General features: G+C 40.1%; 1 protein-coding gene across 2 annotated transcripts in view; it reads left to right on the top strand.

Moving 5' to 3' along the window:
* The window catches only part of dync2h1 (dynein cytoplasmic 2 heavy chain 1), an 836,995-nt gene that overhangs the window by 736,656 nt on the left and 80,064 nt on the right, over positions 1 to 20,275 (top strand). For both annotated transcript variants that reach the window (XM_068033753.1, XM_068033752.1), the window contains exons 84-86: positions 3,608 to 3,724; positions 6,798 to 7,007; positions 17,962 to 18,051. In XM_068033753.1, coding sequence (XP_067889854.1) covers positions 3,608 to 3,724; positions 6,798 to 7,007; positions 17,962 to 18,051 — 417 coding nt within the window. The remainder of the gene's footprint in view (positions 1 to 3,607; positions 3,725 to 6,797; positions 7,008 to 17,961; positions 18,052 to 20,275) is intronic.

Below are 20,275 nucleotides of genomic sequence, written 5' to 3'. Positions count from 1 at the left end.
TGGACTGGAAGCCAATGTAGGTCAGTGAGCACAAGGGTAACGGGTGAATGGGATTACCAAGTTTGGGCCTTGCCATTACACTCATTGCAGCTGAGTCAAAATTATGAATGAGTATCAGAAATGTCCAAGACTTAGAATTCTCACATCTTGAACTACAGTCTTTGCCATGGAGTAGTCACTTTGACAATCACTTGACAATTACTTGTTTAATGAATGGTTGGCTAAATTAACATATATACAAAGGCCTGCTGAAGACCACCTAGAGGGTCAGTTGTAGTATAAGGGTATCAAAGGCTTAATCTTGAGAGAATGTAAAGATATCGCCCACCAGGATGAGGTAAGAGATCGTGTGGGAGAGACTCGAACAATTACACCGTGGCATTTGAAGAAGCCACACAGGCTAGTGTGGAGTGTATATAGTTACTATACTATGAAGATTAATGTTTAAACACTACCATCTAAGAACCTCTCTGGCTAGACTCTATATTGTGGCAGCATGAAGAACCAAATATATAATATCAATGAGGGCTGTTTAAGTTAAGATTCCACTGAATAAACTATGATGTTGATTAATTGTCCAGTGATGCATGTTAAGTATTTCTAGAATTTGGGTCATTGCTTTCTTCATATGCTATTTCTGTTGATAATTAAGTTTCTTTATGATATGCTTCAAGCAGGACCAGAAAAACAATCAATTTTCCAGTGGCCGAAGCTACATTTGAGGCTGTTACTTTCTCCAAGAAGTACCACTTTCAGAGAAGGCCTGTAACATGAACAAAGCCGCCACATTTTTTTACGCACCTGCCATTTTGATTGTTAAGCAATAGACGCAGAAATATGTTCCAGGAAAATACCCCTTTTCTCATTTGGACAGTAATAAAAAAGGGATAAGATGTAATTGTCATAATTTCCACCTGTAACTTTTGAGTTAGGCACAGTCTATTTAAACACTGTATCATGCAGACCGCCCCCCCGCCCCCCACCTGCCGAGAATGAGGCATATTAATTTTGTCATATGAACATTGATTTTAAACTGTTGCTGGAGTAAGGAAATGACTTGTTAAACAGATCAGCTGTGGCTGGAAAAAACATTTTCATACTAACAGACAGTGCTTGGAGGGCAAAGGGGCTGTTCCCTGCTCCAATTTAACAATGGACATTGAGCACCAGGTATTGTGTGTAAGAAGAGACATTCCAGGGTCGGCTAAGTCAAGAGAATTCACAAACAGATGTGGTCAGACCAGCTACTCACATGACTAACCTGCTTGGCAACCTGGGTTTTTTTCTGAATTGTACAAAGAGTTTGAAATCAGAAAAAGGCTATTTGCTCCTGGAGTGAGAAGACCTCTCCTGTCTGCTCCCATCTCTTTCTCACAAGCCTCTGGACCCACTGAGAACATATGAACTTCAAGAGAGAAAAGTCTCCTACGTCGAACAAGGTTTAAGAAGAATACTGGGCTCCAAAGAAAAGCAAGACCTACCTACAATCAAGGACTCTACAGCGAGCTCTAAGAACAGTAACCAAAACCATCTTTAGATATTGCCTCACGCTTTTCCACTTTATTTCTTTTGCTCTTTTCTGTCTCTATCTGCATGTGTGTATCGCGTATGCATGCTAGCATGGGCGCGTCATGTATCCGTAGGTGTTAAACGATTTAGAGTTTAAGTTGAATAAAGTTCAACCTTTTTCTTTAAACCTAAGAAAACCTGTTTGGCTTTTTTTTTGCCTTCTAATTGTAAGTTAGTGAACAAGGATTCACTAAGGGGGAGCTAAAAAAAATGGTGTGTTTAAAATTAAAGCCTGTTACGGTAATACCAACTGAAGGCTGAGAGGGAGCCTTAGACCTCTTTCTCACCGGATTGTAATAACTGCTATTGGCTATCTGTTCTCTAAATTTATTTCATTTTGTTCTAGTGTACTTTATCATATTCATCATATTCAGACAAATCAAAACAGCAGTAATTTACTCAGGAAAATACAACAGGAATCATTAGTTATAATCTAGAAATTCTCGGATAATCTCGGACGGTGATGGCAAACACGAGGGGACATAGCTTTAAGTTGAGGGGTGATAGATATAGGACAGATGTTAGAGGTAGTTTCTTTACTCAGAGAGTAGTAGGGGCGTGGAACGCCCTGCCTGCAACAGTAGTAGACTCGCCAACTTTAAGGGCATTTAAGTGGTCATTGGATAGACATATGGATGAAAATGGAATAGTGTAGGTCAGATGGTTTCACAGGTCGGCGCAACATCGAGGGCCGAAGGGCCTGTACTGCGCTGTAATGTTCTTAAAAAAAAATTCAGAAAGTCAATGATGACCAAACTAAATTCTTAATTGAATAACTAAGTGCTATGAGAAAGCGATAATAGAAATTTGCATCGTAGCTGCGTAATTCTAAATTGTTATATGAAGTGTTTCGAGCTCTTTGATCCATGAGCTGCGTAAATTTGCATTTGGAAAGAGTTTAATATATGTGTGTGTGTGTATATTACATATATACTAACTTAACAGAACTACCTGCCTTTGAAACTTTGAAGTGAATGGCTCCGAATTTACAGGTGCCATGATCCTGACACTTTTGCATAGTATGGCAAGGGCACATAACTTCTGAGGCTGGCAGAAGTCTTGGGCAGCATCTTGGAAATCTGCTTTTCCCCACAGTTTGAAGAATCCAATCCCATTTTCCGTATTGGAGGAGACCGGTACTGGATCGCCTCCCAGTGACCCCCTTTGTAATTACAAAAAAAAATCATTTTGATTCTTTGTAGGTGCAACTTATGACCCCATCCTGGACACCATTGCTACCTTTCCTTTTCTTGTCCCACTCCCATCCAGTTGGGCCTACTTTCTCCCATCAAGAGACTGTTACACCTCTTTTCAATTGGCATGCTGTTTTCCAGATGTCCTTTAAGATCTAGGACATGGGAGTTACCAGAGTAGCGAGTTGCTGTCCATGGCTGACATCCTTTGTGGTAGTGGCCTTGTATGATGCAGCCAGAGTATCTACCTTCACAAAGCTGCAGAAGATTCCAGGGCAATTCCAGCATCTAGTCATCTTGATCCTGGCAGAGTTAAATGCATCATATTAACTGTCATGACAGGAGAACTGTCTGCTTAATCAGCATCCCATCCACCACCCTAAATATTCACTCCCTCCTCCACCAGTGCACAGTGGCAGTAGTGTGTATGTACCATCTACAGGATGCACTGCAGCAACTCACTAATGATCATTCAAGGGCACCTTCCAAACCCGTGACCTTTACCAGCTAGAAGAACAAGGGGAGCAGACATAAGGAAACACCACCTGCAGGTTTTCCTCCAAGTCACACAGCATCCTGACTTGGAACTATATTGCCATACTTTCACTGTCGCTGGGTCAAATTCCTGGAGCTCCCACCCTAACAGCACTGTGGGTGTATCTACACCACATGGACTTCAGTGGTTTTCTCAAGGACAATGCGGGATAGGCAATAAATGCTGGCCTTGCCAACGATGCTCACATCCCATGAACGAATAATAAAAAATGGTAAAGCAACACCTGTAGTGTCAGTGGTTGTACCTACTCACAGTTAATTACTTTTGGTCTTTAATTCCTCCCTCCCAGGTAATTTCCCAGCTCCGTATTCTAAGCAGGTCAATAACAGCCGGCTGCAAGTTTGACAGAGACATCTGGTCGAATGAATTGTCTCCTATTCTCAACCTCTGGAAAAAACTTAATCAGGTAAGGTGCTGTCCAAATGCAAATCATTGCCTGGAATGGAATTTCCTTAGGAGTTTTACAGCCAGAGTCAGCAGAGCAACAGATAAATGGTGAAAAAGAACAAAGATACAGCAGAGTCTGAAGAATCCCAGGAAGTAAACCCTAGCCTCGTGAATTTGACATTTGCCACATATTACCTACTGTAGTTATTCTAATTCTCAGTGGTGTTTATTTGCAACCAAGATCCAATAAATTTACTTGAAGGTAATATATACAAAACAATTATACTGCTTCCCTTCCTAACATGCAAAGTAGCACAGCAAGACTTTATGGCCGGAATAACAACTAAGAAAAATATGTACATTCAAAGGCACCAGTTTAATAGTAAATATGGAATAGTTTTATATTTTAAAGAATAAAGGACAGCTGGAGTTTGATGGGGATTGGTAATGTGCTGTTGCTATTTATAATGTTATGCCAGCTGCTCAAGCATCTCACAGCCTTGAACACATTTTCTGATATTTTTCTTCTTTATAACATGCAGTGATTTATTTGATATGATGCTAAATAATGTCCCTATTTGACTTATTACCGGTGACACATTTTGCTCAATTAGTATCTACAAAGCCTAACTCCTTGCTGCCGTGCTTTGGTCAGATTTATTGTAACAATTTTTTACCATTTAAATTCCTATAGCCACAATTATAGTGAGTTTTGCCCATACATAAACACATAATTATGCAGAATCTGGCCATTGGGTTCCCACTAATTGCTCAAAAAGCTTTCCAAATTTCTTTTCTATCTGAAATTCTTAATGTCCAAATTTAAGGGTATAAACAAAATAAATTCAAAAGATGCATATTTCATACTAACATGATTATATTTATGCATTGTGTATTTTAATGCCATCATTTTAGTTTTAATTTGAAGGTCTCAACCTCTCCCAGAATTTTGGACTTGGGCTTGATTCTTTTCTTCCCTGTGCTGTGACACTTTGAATTCTGCAGTCTGACCATGTGCTGTGTACCTAATTTGTCAGCATTTGTCAGTGCTATTCAGTCAGCTGTACTGATGGAATTTTTAAATTATTTTCTAACAATGTGATTTTAACTCCCTACCCAGTGCAAACGGATTGTAGTGAGTGAAGTTAAAATTTCAATGGAGGACAAGTAGGATAATTACATGAAATTCGGAGTCCTGTGGTATCATTTAAGACCCCCATTCAATTTTAAAATATAAAAACATAGGTCCCTCCCTCCCTCCCTTGGCACTGAACCTGCAGAGTGAACCCTAATGAGGTTGGTTTCTAAAGAGCAGTTGAAAGCAATATTTAAAAGACATTCGCCTACAAGCACTCAGATTATTGGTATCTGTTTAATCACCAGTGTTAGTCTTCACCTTTATCACAGATCCTGTTCCTTGAAAGAGCAGCGATTAACTTCCAGCTGTACAGAAAAAAAAATAATTTTAGTAGATGAATTGAGTTTGTTAACAATAAAAGATACAATTAATAGCTTTTTGTTATTTGTCTTTTATTTTCTGGTAAAGTTTCAACAAACATTAAACAAAAATATAAATACTACTGTTCTTCGTAAAATAATAAACTCTAGTAGTTGGCAAGTATATAATGCTATTAACTTCTCTATTCAAATGTTTGCGCCATAGTATAGTAATCAGTGGTTGCAAACTGATATCAAAATGGTTTTGCCTACTTTTTTATTGAGTTATTAGGTCAATTTATTGTAAGAACCAGGAATAGGCAGCAGATCCTGCTTCCCTAGAGCACTGTCACTTGCTGCATATTCAGAAGCCTATCTTTAATAAATAGTGAAATGATTAGTATGCATTAATATGCATTGTGATTAATATGCATTTACATCTTAAATATAATCCTAATCAAAATGTACTGGCTTGAAGAACTATTATATCTTATTTCACTCCTGACCCTAGCACTTGAAGTCTTCTTGAAATGTCAAATTGGTTTCAAAGGCTGTGGTTACTGAGTGAAGTAAGCGTGGACATTACGGAGCCTCTGACCACAATCTTTCAATACTTCTTAGACAGAGGGGTGCTCCCAGAGGACTGTAAGATTGTAAATTTAAACCTTTGTTTAAAAATGTGGAGTGTAATAAATTCAGCAACTGCAGGCCAGTCAGCCTGACATTGATGGTGGGGAAACTTTGAGACAACAACAACTTGCCCTTCTATAGTGTAATAAATGTGACGTAAATATAATGTAATAAAACATCGGAAGGCGCTCTACAGGAGTGTTATGGAAGAAAACTTGACACTGAACCACATAAGGAGATATTAGGCTAAAGCTTGATCAAAGAGGTAGACTTTAAGGAGCTTTTAAAAGGGGGAAAGAGAGGAGAATAGGTGGAGTGATCCAGGAAGAGAATTCCAGAGCTTAGATTATATCATATCAGACAATAATCTGAAACAAAATTAATTCACATTTGGAATAGTATGAGCCAATAAATTAAAACATGAATTTGTTAAAGGTAAATTGTACTCGACTAAGTTGATTGAGTTCTTTGATGAAGTAATTAAAAGATTTGAAGAGGGTAGTGCAGTGAATGGTGTGGATATGGACTTTCAAAAGGGGCTGAATTTTTACATGGAGGCAGGAAACAGTTCCCAGGTTATTTTTGGGTCAGAAACCCCCTCCGGTGGGAAACTGATTATAGTTAAAATTTTCACAGGTGTGAGCCCTTAATTGATATGGAGACAGGTTCTCTGTCCAATTAGAGCCATCGCTGAGGCTGCTGGTTGTACTAAGGGAGAAATCTACTGATTGTGCCAAAGCTTTCCACAGCACCTGAGAGAAGTGAGATGTCACAGGAGAGCTGGAGGCCTGGCACCCAGGGCAGGGCTACCCCTACTTCATTTGTGCTGACCTAGATCTAGTGTTGGAGGCCATGACAAGAGAAGGGAAGTCTTCTTCCTAGAGGGTGGTAGTAGGAGGCACTAAGTGGATCTTCTTACTGTCTCAGTATACTGTTTTCCTCCATATGCACTGTATAAATGATGACACTTTAAGCTGCAGACTTGATTGTATCCTTTATTAACATCTGCTTTATTTTCTTTCCAGGGGTCTCAACTGATTCACCAAAAAATATCCCCTCCAAATGAGAAGCAGGGCTCCCCGATCCAGTCATTCATAGCCTTGGAACAATACAATGCTATCCGCCTGGTGCAAAGTGTCCATCAGTCTCTGGCAGCAATGAGCAAAGTGATAAGAGGAACGTCTTTACTGACGTCTTCTGTGCAGAAGCTGGCCACTGCATTAATGAATCAAGAGGTACAGATTGATGTTCTGAAAAAATAATTTCTATTTCATTCTGCATTTTGTATTCATTGAACTATAGGCAATCATACATTGGCTGTTTACTCCCAGAATTTGGTTATGTTTGGTTACGCTTTTTTTGAAGAATGTAATCGATGTGTAATAAACAAAATATCCCTGATCTGAGTAGATGCGATTAATAACATAGAAACAGCTGACATTCAAGAAATGCTCAAATAAAAATAAAATACTTCCCAGCTCTTGCAAAACATTTAGTTAACAAAAATATGTACAGATTAATCCATAAATTCAAAAATGAAGATTAAATGCTTCATCTAGTAAACTGGACAGTCCTGAAATTCTACACTGTTTCCAGCAGGTCTGTGGTGGTAAATCGAGCAAATACCTTTTCTGGCCAGTAAGTTGAGGTGGAAGTCATTTCTGCTATTAATTTTCCCCCAAAGTCAATCCCCGCAAATTTCCTAGCGTGACTTGGTCCTTCCTGTGATTCATCTGCAGAGTTCTCATGCATCTAATTATCATATACTGTAATGAGGGCCAATACTGCTGCAACCCTCCACTTTCTGAATTTATGTTGATAATGCATTACGAGTACTTTAGAATGAGAGATACAGGCTACAGCTGTACCAGGATTAGGTGATACTAGCAGAAGTGAGTATTTTTGAGTCTGAAGATAACTGAAAGTTTAAGTAGTGATCATTGCAGCGGGAACAATGTTCGGGAGTGATTTCTTTTTGGCAATCAGCCGACTTAAGGACATAAGAAATAGGAGCAGGAGTAGGCTTTATGGCCTCTCAAGCCTGTTCTGCCATTTAATGAGATCATGGCTGATCATCTACCTCAAATCCACTTTCTACCCTATACCAATATTTTTTAGACTTGCTTCTGGCTGGCTGTGGGAGTGCAAGACCACTGGGAAATCTTAATATCCCCCTCTCCTCCACAATGGGGGTCTGTCAGGAGCAGGCATGTCTTTGTATACCATTATCACAGAAGAGTAGTAGGAGGGGATGCAGCAAAGCAGACTGAGGAAATATTTAAGCTGGATCTACCAAATATTGGCATCCCCTGCTCTCCCAGCCCCCCTCAAGAACATAAAAGAAGTCCAAGTAATATGAAGTCCTTAGTGAGAACATGTATTCTAGAATAGTACACTTCACCAAAAAGGCAGTAGGGAGCTGTGTTGCCTACCGCATGAGGACCAGTCGCCATAGTCACCTGCCTGCACTGCTCTGGATGTGATTATGAAAGTGTTAACTGCACTAAACCTTGGTCCACCAGATCATTTTGAATGGACAAGGAGCAGTTCTGCATTATCACTCAGTGCAATATGGGCATAAATTCCTAATGTGACTGAATACTTTTAAGGACAGCAGGGGAATTCATCAACTTTGGCCTCACAGCAACATAGTAGCAAGATAAGATCATTCAGTTTTGCAGCTTTTCTGGCCTTCCTAAGGTCGAGGGTGCAGTAGATGCCATCCACATTGCTTTGTAATCTTCTGCAGTTAACCCTGTCAACTTCCTAAGTGGGAAGGGTTTCCACTCCCTTAAAGTACAGATTGTGTGTGACAACATGCAGAGAACCATGCTTGTCAATGCAAGATTTGTTGGAAGTTGGCATGATACTTTAATCTCTCCTTGAGCTCATCAACTTTTCTTACAATTTCCACCCTTCCCTCACCTTCACGTGGTCCATCTCTGACTCTTCTCTTCCCTTCCTTTATTTCTCTATCTCCATTTCTGGAGATATCTACCATAAGCCCACTGACTCCTACAGCTACCTTGACTACATTTGCCCCCACCCTGCTTCCTGCAAGGACTCTATTCTGTTCTCCTAGTTTTTCTGTCTCTTTCACGTCTGTTCCCACAATGCCATCATCCATACCAGTGCTTCCGATACGTCTGCCTTCTCTCTCAATTGAGGATTCCCTTCCATCATGATTTACAGGGCCCTCAAACATGTTGTTCCCATTTCCTACACTTCTTGCTGGAAATACTCTGCAGGTTAATCAGCTTTGGTGTATATGTGCATGTGTATCTCTGCTTTTTCTTCCAGCTCAGGTTAAGGATCTGTTAGATTCCAGGAGTTTATTAACTCACAATATGTTAGTTCAACGCATTATTAGTTGAAAGACCATGTGAACTTATTACAATTTTTCAAGCAGTCACAACATTAATAGACCATTGACAACAGCCTCATAGAACATTTCTAATACAAGTTGTAACTAAGCAGATGTCTGTATACTTACAATCTGGAATACTGGGCTGGGTCAGGAACAATCCAATCTCCTGTCCTCCAAAGTGACAATTAACTAATCTTACTCTCCCCTTCTAACATATCGTCATTTTGTTGCCCATGTAAGATCTTGTTTATGTATTTTGTACCATTTATTACCCATACAATGTCTGTTTATGTACAATTCATGACACTTGGGTCACCTAGCAAATCTGTTCATTTTAAGATTCAACTCACATGTTGTAAGTTTTCAGGTAGCTGCTATCTGAATAGAGGTGAGACAGAGGATACCCAATCTGCCTCACCTTGGGATTCTTGACCAAGATAGACCTACAAGGACAGACTCAAGTTCTGTGATCAAGTCAGAGAGTTTATTAGGCTTAACTAAGATATACAAAGTTAATACTTAACAACAGCAATAGGTATACAGCTGCAACTCAGCAACGTTTCTTGCTTCTGAGCTCACTGGGACACCGACTTCTCTATTTCTTCTCTTGTTGTGTTCTGTTGACCGTAGTCTATCTTCTTCTAAGTGTGCCAACGATGTTCTGTTAACTCCTCTCTAAGTGTGCCAATGAGGTCCCATAACTCCTTTTTTATCCTTCTTGGGGTGCTATGATCTTACCATATTAGGTTATGAGTTGCACCAAGTTTTTTTTATTCATTCATGGGATGTGGGCATCGCTGGCTAAGCCAGCATTTATTGCCCATCCCTAATTGCCCTTGAGAAGGTGGTGGCAAGCTGCCTTCTTGAACCGCTGCAGTCTAGGTGGGGTAGGTAGATCCACAGTACTGTTAGGAAGGGAGTTCCAGGATTTTGACCCAGCAACAGTGAAGGAATGGCAAGTCTAGTTCCGAGTCAGGATGGTGTGTGACTTGGAGGGGAACTTGCAGGTGGTGGTGTTTCCATGCATCTGCTGCCCTTGTCCTTCTAGGTGGTAGAGGTCACGGGTTTGGAAGGTGCTGTCTAAGGAGACTTGGTGCATTGCTGCAGTGTATCTTGTAGATGGTACACACTGCTGCCACTGTGTGTTGGTGGTGGAGGGAGTGAATGGAGTGGATGGAGTGCCAAGAAGCGGGCTGCTTTGTCCTGGATGGTGTCGAGTTTCTTGAGTGTTGTTGGAGCTGCACCTATCCAGGCAAGTGAAGAGTATTCTATCACAATCCTGACCTGTGCCTTGTAGATGGTGGACAGGCGTATATCATGGTCCATAGCCCCACAATGTGGGGCCCCCTCTTAGAGTCATAGAGTTATACAGCACAGAAACAGGCCCTTGGGCCCATCGTGTCCGTGCCGGCCATCAAACACCTAACTATTCTAATCCCATTTTGCAGCGCTTGGCCTGTAGCTTTGTACGCTATGGCATTTCAAGTGCTCATCTAAATACTTGTTAAATGTTGTGAGGATTCCTGCCTCTACCACCTCTTCAGGCAGTGCGTTCCAGATTCCAACCACCCTCTGGGTGAAAAAATTTCTCCTCAAATCCCCTCTAAACCTCCTGCCCCTTACCTTAAATCTATGCTCCCTGGTTATTGACCCCTCCGCTAAGGGAAAAAGTTTCTTCCTATCTAGACTATTAATGCCCCTCATAATTTTGTATACCTCAGTCATGTCTCCCATCAGCCTTCTCTGCTCTAAGGAAAAGAACCCTAGCCTTTTCAGTCTCTCTTCATAGCTGAAATGCTCCAGCCCAGGCAACATCGTTTTATACAGCTCCATCCTAACCTGCCTGCTCTAATATTCAGTGCCTCGGCTGATAAAGGCAAGTATCCCATATGCCTTCCGAATCACCTTATCTACCTGTGCTGCTGCCTTCAGTGATCTATGAACAAGTACACCAATGTCCCTCGGACCATCTGTACTTCCGAGTATCCTACCATCCATTGTATATTCCCTTGCCTTGTTAGTCCTCCCAAAATGCATCACCTCACACTTCTCAGGATTAAATTCCATTAGCCACTGCTCTGCCCATCATACCAGCCCATCTATATTGTCCTGTAATCTAAGGCTTTCCTCCTCACTATTTACGACACCACCAATTTTCATGTCATCTGCGAACTTACTTATCATGCCTCCTATATTCACGTCTAAATCATTAATGTACACTACAAACAGCAAGGGTCCCAGCATAAATCCCTGCGGTACACCACTGGTCACAGGCTTCCACTCGCAAAAACAACCCTCGACAATCACCCTCTGCCTCCTGCCACCAAGCCATTTTGGATCCAGTTTGCCAAATTGCCCTGGATCCCATGGGCTCTTACCTTCTTAACCAATCTCCCATCCTTATCAAAAGCCTTACTGAAGTCCATGTAGACTACATCAACTGCTTTACCCTCATCTACACATCTCGTCACCGCCTCAAAACATTCAATCAAGTTACTTAGACGCGATCTCCCCCTGACAAAGCCATGCTGACTATCCCTGATTAATCCCTGCCTCTCAAAGTGGAGAGTAAACCTGTCTCTCAGAACTTTTTCCAATCGTTTCCCTACCACTGATAGTAGACTCACTGGCCTGTAATTACCTGGTTTATCCGTGCTACCGTTCTTGAATAATGATACCACATTCGCTGTCCTCCAGTCCTCTGGTACCTCTCCTGTGGCCAGAGGGGATTTGAAAATTTGTGTCAAAGCCCCTTGCCTCACATAACAGCCTGGGATACATCTCATCTGGGCCTGGGGATTTATCCACTTCTAAGCCCGCTGAAACAGCTGATACTTCCTCCCTTTCAATGCTAATATGTTCAAGTATAACACAATCCCCCTCCCTGATCTCTACACCAACATCGTCCTTCTTCATAGTGAAAACAGATGCAAAGTAATCATTTAAAACCTCACCTATGTCCTCCGGCTCCACACACAGATTGCCACTTTGGTCCCTAATGGGCCCTACTCTTTCCCTGGTTATCCTCTTGCCCTTAATATACTTAAAAAAACTCCTTAGGATTTTCCTTTATCTTGCCCACCAGTGTTTATTCATGTCCCCTCTTTGCTCTCCTAATTACTTTTTTTGGTACCCTCCCCCCTACACTTTCTATACTCCTCTAGTGCCTCCGCTATTTTCAGCACTCCGAATCTGCCATCAGCCTCCTCTTTTTCCCTTATCCAATCTTCTATATCCCTTGACATCCAGGGTTCCCTGGATTTGTTGATCCTGCCCTTCACCTTTACGGGTACATGTTGGCTCTGAACCCTCACTATTTCCTCTTTGACTCCCACTGGTCTGATGTAGATTGTCCTACAAGTAGCTGCTCCCAGTCCACTTTGGTCAGATCCTGTTTTATTATATTGAAATCGGCCTTCCCCCTATTCAGTACCTTTATTTCCGGCCCGTCTTTGTCCTTTTCCATAACTACCTTAAATTTTACAGAGTTATGGTCACTATCCCCGAAATGTTCCCCCACTGACACTTCTCCCACTTGTCCAGCTTCATTCCCTAGGATTTGGTCCAATACTGCCCCTTCTCTTGTCGAACTTTCTACGTACTGATTCAAAAAACTCTCCTGTATACATTTTCAAAATTCTGCCCCCTTTAAGCCTTTTACACTAAGACTATCCCAGTTGATATTAGATAAGTTGAAATCCCCTACTATTATTACCCTATTATTTTTACACCTGTATGAGATTTGCCTACTTATCTGCTCCTCTATCTCTCCCTGACTGTTTGGAGGCCTGTAGTATACTCCCAGCCAAGTGATTGCCCCCTTTTTATTTTTAAGTTCTACCCATATGACCTCATTTGAAGAACCTTCTAAGATATCATCCCTCCTTACTGCAGTAATTGACTCCTTGATCAACAGTGCAATGCCACCTCCTCTTTTATCCCCTCCCCTGTCATGCCTGAAGATTCTATACCCTGGAATATTGAGCTGCTAGTCCTGCCCCTCCCTCAACCATTTCTCTGTGATAGCAACAAAATCATAATCCCATGTGCTAATCAACGCCCTCAATTCATCTGTCTTACTTGTAAGACTCCTTGCATTAAAATAGATGCAATCCAGCCTTGCATTTTTCACTTGTGCCTTAACAGGTCTGTATTTGCTGTGCCTTCCAGACTGACTGAGTTTCTCTTCTACATTTGACTGAGCATCACCCCCCATTGTACCTCCACTCTGTATCCCATTCCCCTGCCAAATTATTCTAAACTCCCCCCAACAGCACTCGCAAACTATCCAGCAAGGATGTTGGTCCCGTTCCGGTTCAGGTGCAACCTGTCCAACTTGTACAGGTTCCACCTTTGCTGCACGAGTTCTTCTTTTCGCCTGAGATAGCTATATTTCTGTAGCATTGTGGTTTTAATGACAAGACTTTGTCCTTTTTCATCCTTGTTCTTACATAAGTGCAGAAAAAAACATGTTTTTGAAATGTCAATTCAGAATTAAACAGTTTTACATTGACCTATTTCAGTCAAGTCTGTCCATCATGCCTTGCAGTCAAGCCTTGACACTAGTTTCTTACAGAAAGCTATTCATAAAAATAAGTGATGAAAATGCTCTAAACCCTACAATGTTGATTAGTGATCTCTATTTCTACTTCTGTTCTGTCTTTCTGTTCTGCCTGGCATGCTCAGATTTCTGTAATCAGAAATCATTTAGGTTCCTTGCCTGACAGCATATAAAATTTTAAGCTAACTATCTTACCCATAATACTCTATATTACACATAATACTTACTTAACCATTCTATCTTTGTTCCATATTAAGAGTAAAGGCATATAGCAAAATATTTATTCTTCAACATGGCCATACTTGAAGTGTTGTTTGTTCTCCGTAGACATGCTGACTGACCTGCCAAGTGTTTCCAGCAATTTCTGTACTTGTTTCAGATTTCCAGCATCAGGAGTTGTTTGCTTTTTGTTTCTCTCCTTTCTGATGTATTTTCCAATTTCTGGCCTGAGAAACTTGTTTCACTTTCTGAGTTGACATATTCTGCTTAAAAATTTGACTTATGTCAAGTCCTCTGCATCAAATACAGAAAATCTTTCCTATAAACAATGGTTAAGCTCAATATCGCTGGTGCCTTTCATAATGTCATAACTTAACCTTTTGCTTGTTTCATCAGAATTTTCTACAAAAAAGCATGCTCCAAGAGCTAGTGAGTTAAAATAGTTAATTTAAATGTTATAAAAGGAGAACAAGCTAGACCACGGGTCTTTCCACATCCACTCCAATGAGAGAAATAAAGAAGTTCTGGAGTCACTCGATGAATTCTAAGGATTTGTTCCTGGTGTAGCTTTTAGCTCTATTATATAGTCAAGGGTTTCATATATAAGGCATTTAACCCAATTTCAAAATGTTGACAGATTTAATTAAGTACAAGCTAGTAGTAAGAGGAAGTACAAGCCAATTTTGGTTAAATATGCAAAACATTTCCTATGGGTAGAATTTTAATGAATAGAATTAGTAGGCTGCAAGCTATTATGTAACACTGTTAAAATGTAAAATGTTACATTTTATCAAATTCACTCTAATGCTAATGCCCTTGACATTCAACAGAGAAAATAACCTGGAGTCACAGTCAAAATAATTGTGTTTATTTAGATGGAAAATAATAACAGTTGATGATTTTTCTTTAATTGGAATCCCTGGTGGAACTACCATCATTCTATTTATTAAAGTATCCCTATTAATCAATACCGATTATAAAATGTTTAAAATTAATACCTACCTGGGAGTGTTTCTTCGGCTAATGGGATGTTACCATCAACCATGTCCCCATTTATTGTCATAAACTGTAAACCCAGTTGAATAAGCAATGCCTTGTTTTCCTCCTGCCCAGAAAGTCACAAATTTTAATCCTAACAGCCTAACGTGTGTACCTACATCACTTGGGTGAATTTTATCGGCCCCTAGTGGGTTAACTAGTTGTACACAGTGGTTGGAGCTCATAAAATCAGGACATATTAGGCATTATTTAGGGACGAATAATAAGGATGCATAACCAGCTTGCCTGGTGTCATTTCAATATGAAAATTCAATGAGAGAGTTTTGGCCCCGGAGTTTTACCAGTTCAGGTGAGGCTCCAACCAGAGTACCAGATTAAAAGCTGGGTGCAAGTGGAGCCCCGAGGATTGACTTGTTGAAACAAACCTTTCTAAAGAGATGTTTATTCCTTGCAGTTTCTGGTTCTTTTGGCTGCAGTTCACTTCATAAATGAGTGATTTTGCTGAAGGAGTCATCTGTTTTTGCAGTTTTGGGTTTATTTCCCCACCAACATTTTTCTTCTTTATTCTTGGTTACTGCTAGCTTTGACATTGCATCTTTCAAAGAGATGAGGATGGGATGGGTATTCCCTTGGAGGTTTCAAATATGTTGCATAATTGAGATGCGGAAAAAGACATCATGAGGGCTAAGAATGCAGATGGAATCATCCTTAAGGTGTTTTAGCTATACCCATCAACGCTCCAGCATCTACATCTATGTGTATGGGAGTCCTGCCTTTGCCATGTTAACTTAACAAGACAGGCGTTTGGCGTAGTTGTGCCATCTTATGCAGTGATCTGGATTCTGAGTGTTTCTTCTCACAGGAGTAAGATTGTCACAACATGTATCTTACATATTTCCATTTTCTTCCAAGCCACCTTGACAAGTTATTTATTTACAATCCTGCTGCTCATCCTCTCAACACCTCCAACAACATCACCTTGGTTTTTTTCCTTCCATTGATGGTGAAGAGTGTCTCTCCTGCTCTTGATTGCACCTGACAGTAAGTCAAGGGAAACATCATTGCCCTTGCTCATTGTGCATCCATCCTAAACTCCTCCTGGCTGCTTCGAGTTCCATTTCTGCATTGGCCTTTTCAATAATGGACTTCACATCACGTCCTACAGGTGTACATCATGCCCACTGCACAGCTTGGAGACCCAAAACCCGGAAAGAAAAATACAATGATTCAATCGAGTTAGAATGGGAGAATCTGACCCACTAACTACTTTGGATTTTGCACACACAATTCCGCACCCTCGCCCAACCACCCCACCCTCCTCCTGGCTCGGAACCAGCCTGTGCATTAATATCAGCGACCTGGTGTCAGTGCAGAAAATATTTTCATTCGTATTCAGCTCAACAACTACACAAATCCTGTGGGGTCTGAGGACCCCAGTTTAAAAATACATGAACTTTGAGTGGATAAGTTTTATTAAGAAGCAGTGGTAGTTTATCCTTACCACCCTGAGTGGAATATATTTCATATTCTCAAACTTTATATGCCACAAGTGTAAAACAGTATTTATTACTTTGTCTTGAATTGGGGAAATTAATTTCCAGTATTTATTTTTAAAATACCTAGATGGCAATAACATCCATGCAATCATAAATATGAAGGGCAGTTAAAATCTTGTATTTAACTTAGGCTGGCAGTTGAATGGCAATCATTTTTAGTGATAGATGGAGAAAATTTCATTTTTTTTAATTGAAGATGCATATATAAAAACCACTGAAGCATAATGTCAGTGATATCTAGATTATATTATAAAAGTAGTGTATTCAACTCGAGTTCTTTTTGCTCAATGCAGCCAGTGATTAATTAGTTTACTTAAATGTCAGTAAATGTCTACAGAAATTGTCATTCGTAACTGAACCTGTATAATTGGGTTTCATTACCAGTAATTAATGGCTAGACTTTGATGTCAAGAACAATTTTCATCTAAAGTTGTTGCCAGTCTACTAATGAATTACCCAAAATATCTTAACATGGAATGCATTTTGACAGGTTTTTAATTTGAATATAAATGACAAAATAACATGACCTCCTTTGCAAAATTCAAAGTAGTGCAATGACCTCTTCCAAAATACTAATTATGTGTAAGCTTTTTTTTCATGGTATGTACTTTGTAGAAAAGTGAGTATTTTCATTCTACATAAGTTCATTAAATATATGTGAAAGCCATTTGGCTGCAAGATTTCCAGTTATCATTAATTTAAATTAGGAGGAAAGATTTTTTTCACACTACAGTAAGCCTAGAAATAAATTGTAATACCTGCTTTGTTTTACTGGTCTAAGACCCTCTGTAAGGAATCAGTAATACTGCAGTGCTTGTGACATATCAACTGTAGAATATCTTAAATATTATATCAATGCTTTGAAAAAAAACACATTGCAGCAAAACCTAGTGTGTAAAATGCTAGCAAACAGTATCATGGGAGTACAACAAGGATAGAGATAGTTTTAGATTTCTTCTCATGTCCCATATATGTGCTGATGAATGATTCATATTAACTTGATAGTTGGAAGGTGAACAAATCCCTATGGCCAACAATAATCAGCTAGAGCTGTTACTAAACTAAAAGAAATAAAAGGAAATGCACCCAAGGAGTTAAGGGACAAGTTTAATACTCAAATAGTTGGTCAACACAAGAATAAAGTGTTGCAATTTTATTTGGTTACATTTGGGATGAAATTGATGGTTGGTGAAAGTATGTAATGGGTATCAGTGAATTGGCAACCTGCTTTACATCACCACTAATGTTTTTTCTCATTGAAGTCAATGAAAGCGGAAATAAACGTGTTCTAAAAGAGACTATCGTGCCCATTTTGCACCAAAAACAATTATCTAATTATTGCAGATTAGCATCTTTATTTTGGTTGACATTTAATTTGCTTTTGAAAACCAGGATTGAGAAAGCTACAGACTGGCACACACTGAATAAATAATTGAGCTTCGTCACCTCAAGAATTATGTTCTAATTTTTTCATTCTACCTGTACAGTGTCCTTTGAGCTGGCAGAACAAATGGGAGGGACCTGAAGATCCAATGCAGTATCTCAGAGGATTGGTAGCTCGTGCACTTGCAATACAGGTAAATAAGAATATTACTAAGAGCCAAAAAAGTAGGAATGTTTTATTGGAAACAGATGTGTGCTTCGTTTTAAATATTGGTAGCTATGGCCAGTGTTACTTTAGCCGATTCAAGCACATCAAGTGCTGCCTTTATGGACTAAGTGCACTGCATCTTTTTCTCCCTTCAGTTTTGGCTTGTATCCTTTGTGCTAATCATTAATAAATCATTACTTTCAAATTAGTTCACAGGTTTACTGAAGAGTTGTCATAATTTTTCTTCACTTCATTAGGCTGGTTTACACAGTTACAAGGTACATGGTTAAATCTTCAAAAGATGAGGCTTGATGGCTTCTCAACAACACAGTGTAGTATATGTTATTTTTAATAAACCAGCAAAATATGTGGCATAAAGAATATCACTATATTGTGTATTGTTTGCTATTTTTGCACTACAGAGTATTAATAAACACAGGAGGTTCAGAAAATGCCACAAAGCATGAGGTTAAGCATGAGGGCAGCACAGTGGCGCAGTGGTTAGCACCGCAGCCTCACAGCTCCAGGGACCCAGGTTCAATTCTGGGTACTGCCTGTGCGGAGTTTGCAAGTTCTCCCTGTGTCTGCGTGGGTTTTCGCCCGGTGCTCCGGTTTCCTCCCACATCCAAAAGACTTGCAGGTGATAGGTAAATTGGCCGTTGTAAATTGCCCCTAGTATAGGTAGGTGATAGGGAATATGGGATTACTGTAGGGTTAGTATAAATGGGTGGTTGTTGGTCGGCACAGACTCAGTGGGCCGAAGGGCCTGTTTCAGTGCTGTACCTCTAAATAAAATAAAATTGGAACAATTTATATTGTGTCAGTGCTGCTGGCTCTTGACTTTATATTTTATTTCTTACTACATTTATTTATGGAATTTGTCAGGCATTAACTATCCCTAACCTCCTCCAGTCCTACAGACCCGTCAGAACTCCCCATTCCTCCAACTCTGGCCTCTTGTGCATCCCTCTGCTGTCATCCCATCATTGGCAGCTGTACCTTTAGTTGTTTAGACCCCACTCTGGAATTTCCTCCCTCAACTTCTCCCCATCTCCCTTTCCTGTTTTAATACCCTCCTTAAAACCCACCTCATTGACCCATCTTTTGGTCTTCCTTCTTACTATATCCTTTGACACAACATTTATTCTGGTCTGATTTCACCTCTGAAAAATGCCTTAGGATGTTTTTCAATGTTAAAGGTGCTGTTTGTTGTAGTAGAGCTTTCATCTAATTATACAGAAGATGCACTAATTCTATAATTTCTAAAAGCAACATTTGCAATTCTCCTGTGCTCTGGAACCAATCCTGCATCTGCAGAGGATTGGAAGATTGTGGCCATTACATCTGCAGATCACATGCATCTGAGGATACTGAAAAAAGTAAGCGTGTAAATTGCAGAGATAATGGCCATAATCTTCCAATCCTCCTTTAGATACAGGCATGGTACCAGAGGACAGAGGATTTGCAAATGTTACAACCTTCTTCAAAAGAAGGGTGTAAGGATAAGCCCAGCAACTACAGACCAGTCAGTTTAATTTAGTGGTGGGAAAGCTTTTCGAAATGATAATCTGGGACAAAATTAACAGTCATTTGGAAGAAATGTGGATTCATTAAGGAAAACCAGCACAGATTTGTTAAGAATAAATTGTGTTTAACAAATTTGATTGAGTTTTTTGATGAGGTAACAGAGAGGGTTGGTGAGAGTAATGTGATTGATGTGGTGTCCATGGAATTCCAAAAGGCCACATAAAAGGATTGTCAGCAAAATTGGAATAAAAAGGACAGTGGCAACATGAATGCGAAGTTGGCTGAGTGACAGGAAACAGAGAGTACTGTTAAATGGTTGTTTTTCAGACTGGAAGAAGGTATATAATGAGGTTCCCCAGGGGTTGGTATTAGGACCACTACAATATTAATGACCTAGACTTGGGTGTACAGGGCACAATTTCAAAATTAGCAGATGACACATAACTTGGAAGTATTGTGAACTGTGAGAATAGTGATAGACTTCAAAAGGACATGGACAGGCTGTTGGAAATACTCAGCAAGTCAGGTAGCGTTTGTGGAGAGAGAAGCAGAGTTAATGGCCGGAATGTTACGCCGCCCCAGCAGGCCGAATGGTGGCGTGGGGGCGGCGTAAAATTGAGCGGCAGGCTTCGTGAGGCCTCACCGTCCCGATTCCGCCTCCGACCAACTTTACGTTGGTCTGG

The sequence above is a fragment of the Heterodontus francisci genome, chromosome 6 (genome assembly GCF_036365525.1).
Source record: "Heterodontus francisci isolate sHetFra1 chromosome 6, sHetFra1.hap1, whole genome shotgun sequence".
Lineage (NCBI taxonomy): Eukaryota > Metazoa > Chordata > Chondrichthyes > Heterodontiformes > Heterodontidae > Heterodontus > Heterodontus francisci.
This window is presented reverse-complemented; position numbering and strand designations above follow the sequence as displayed.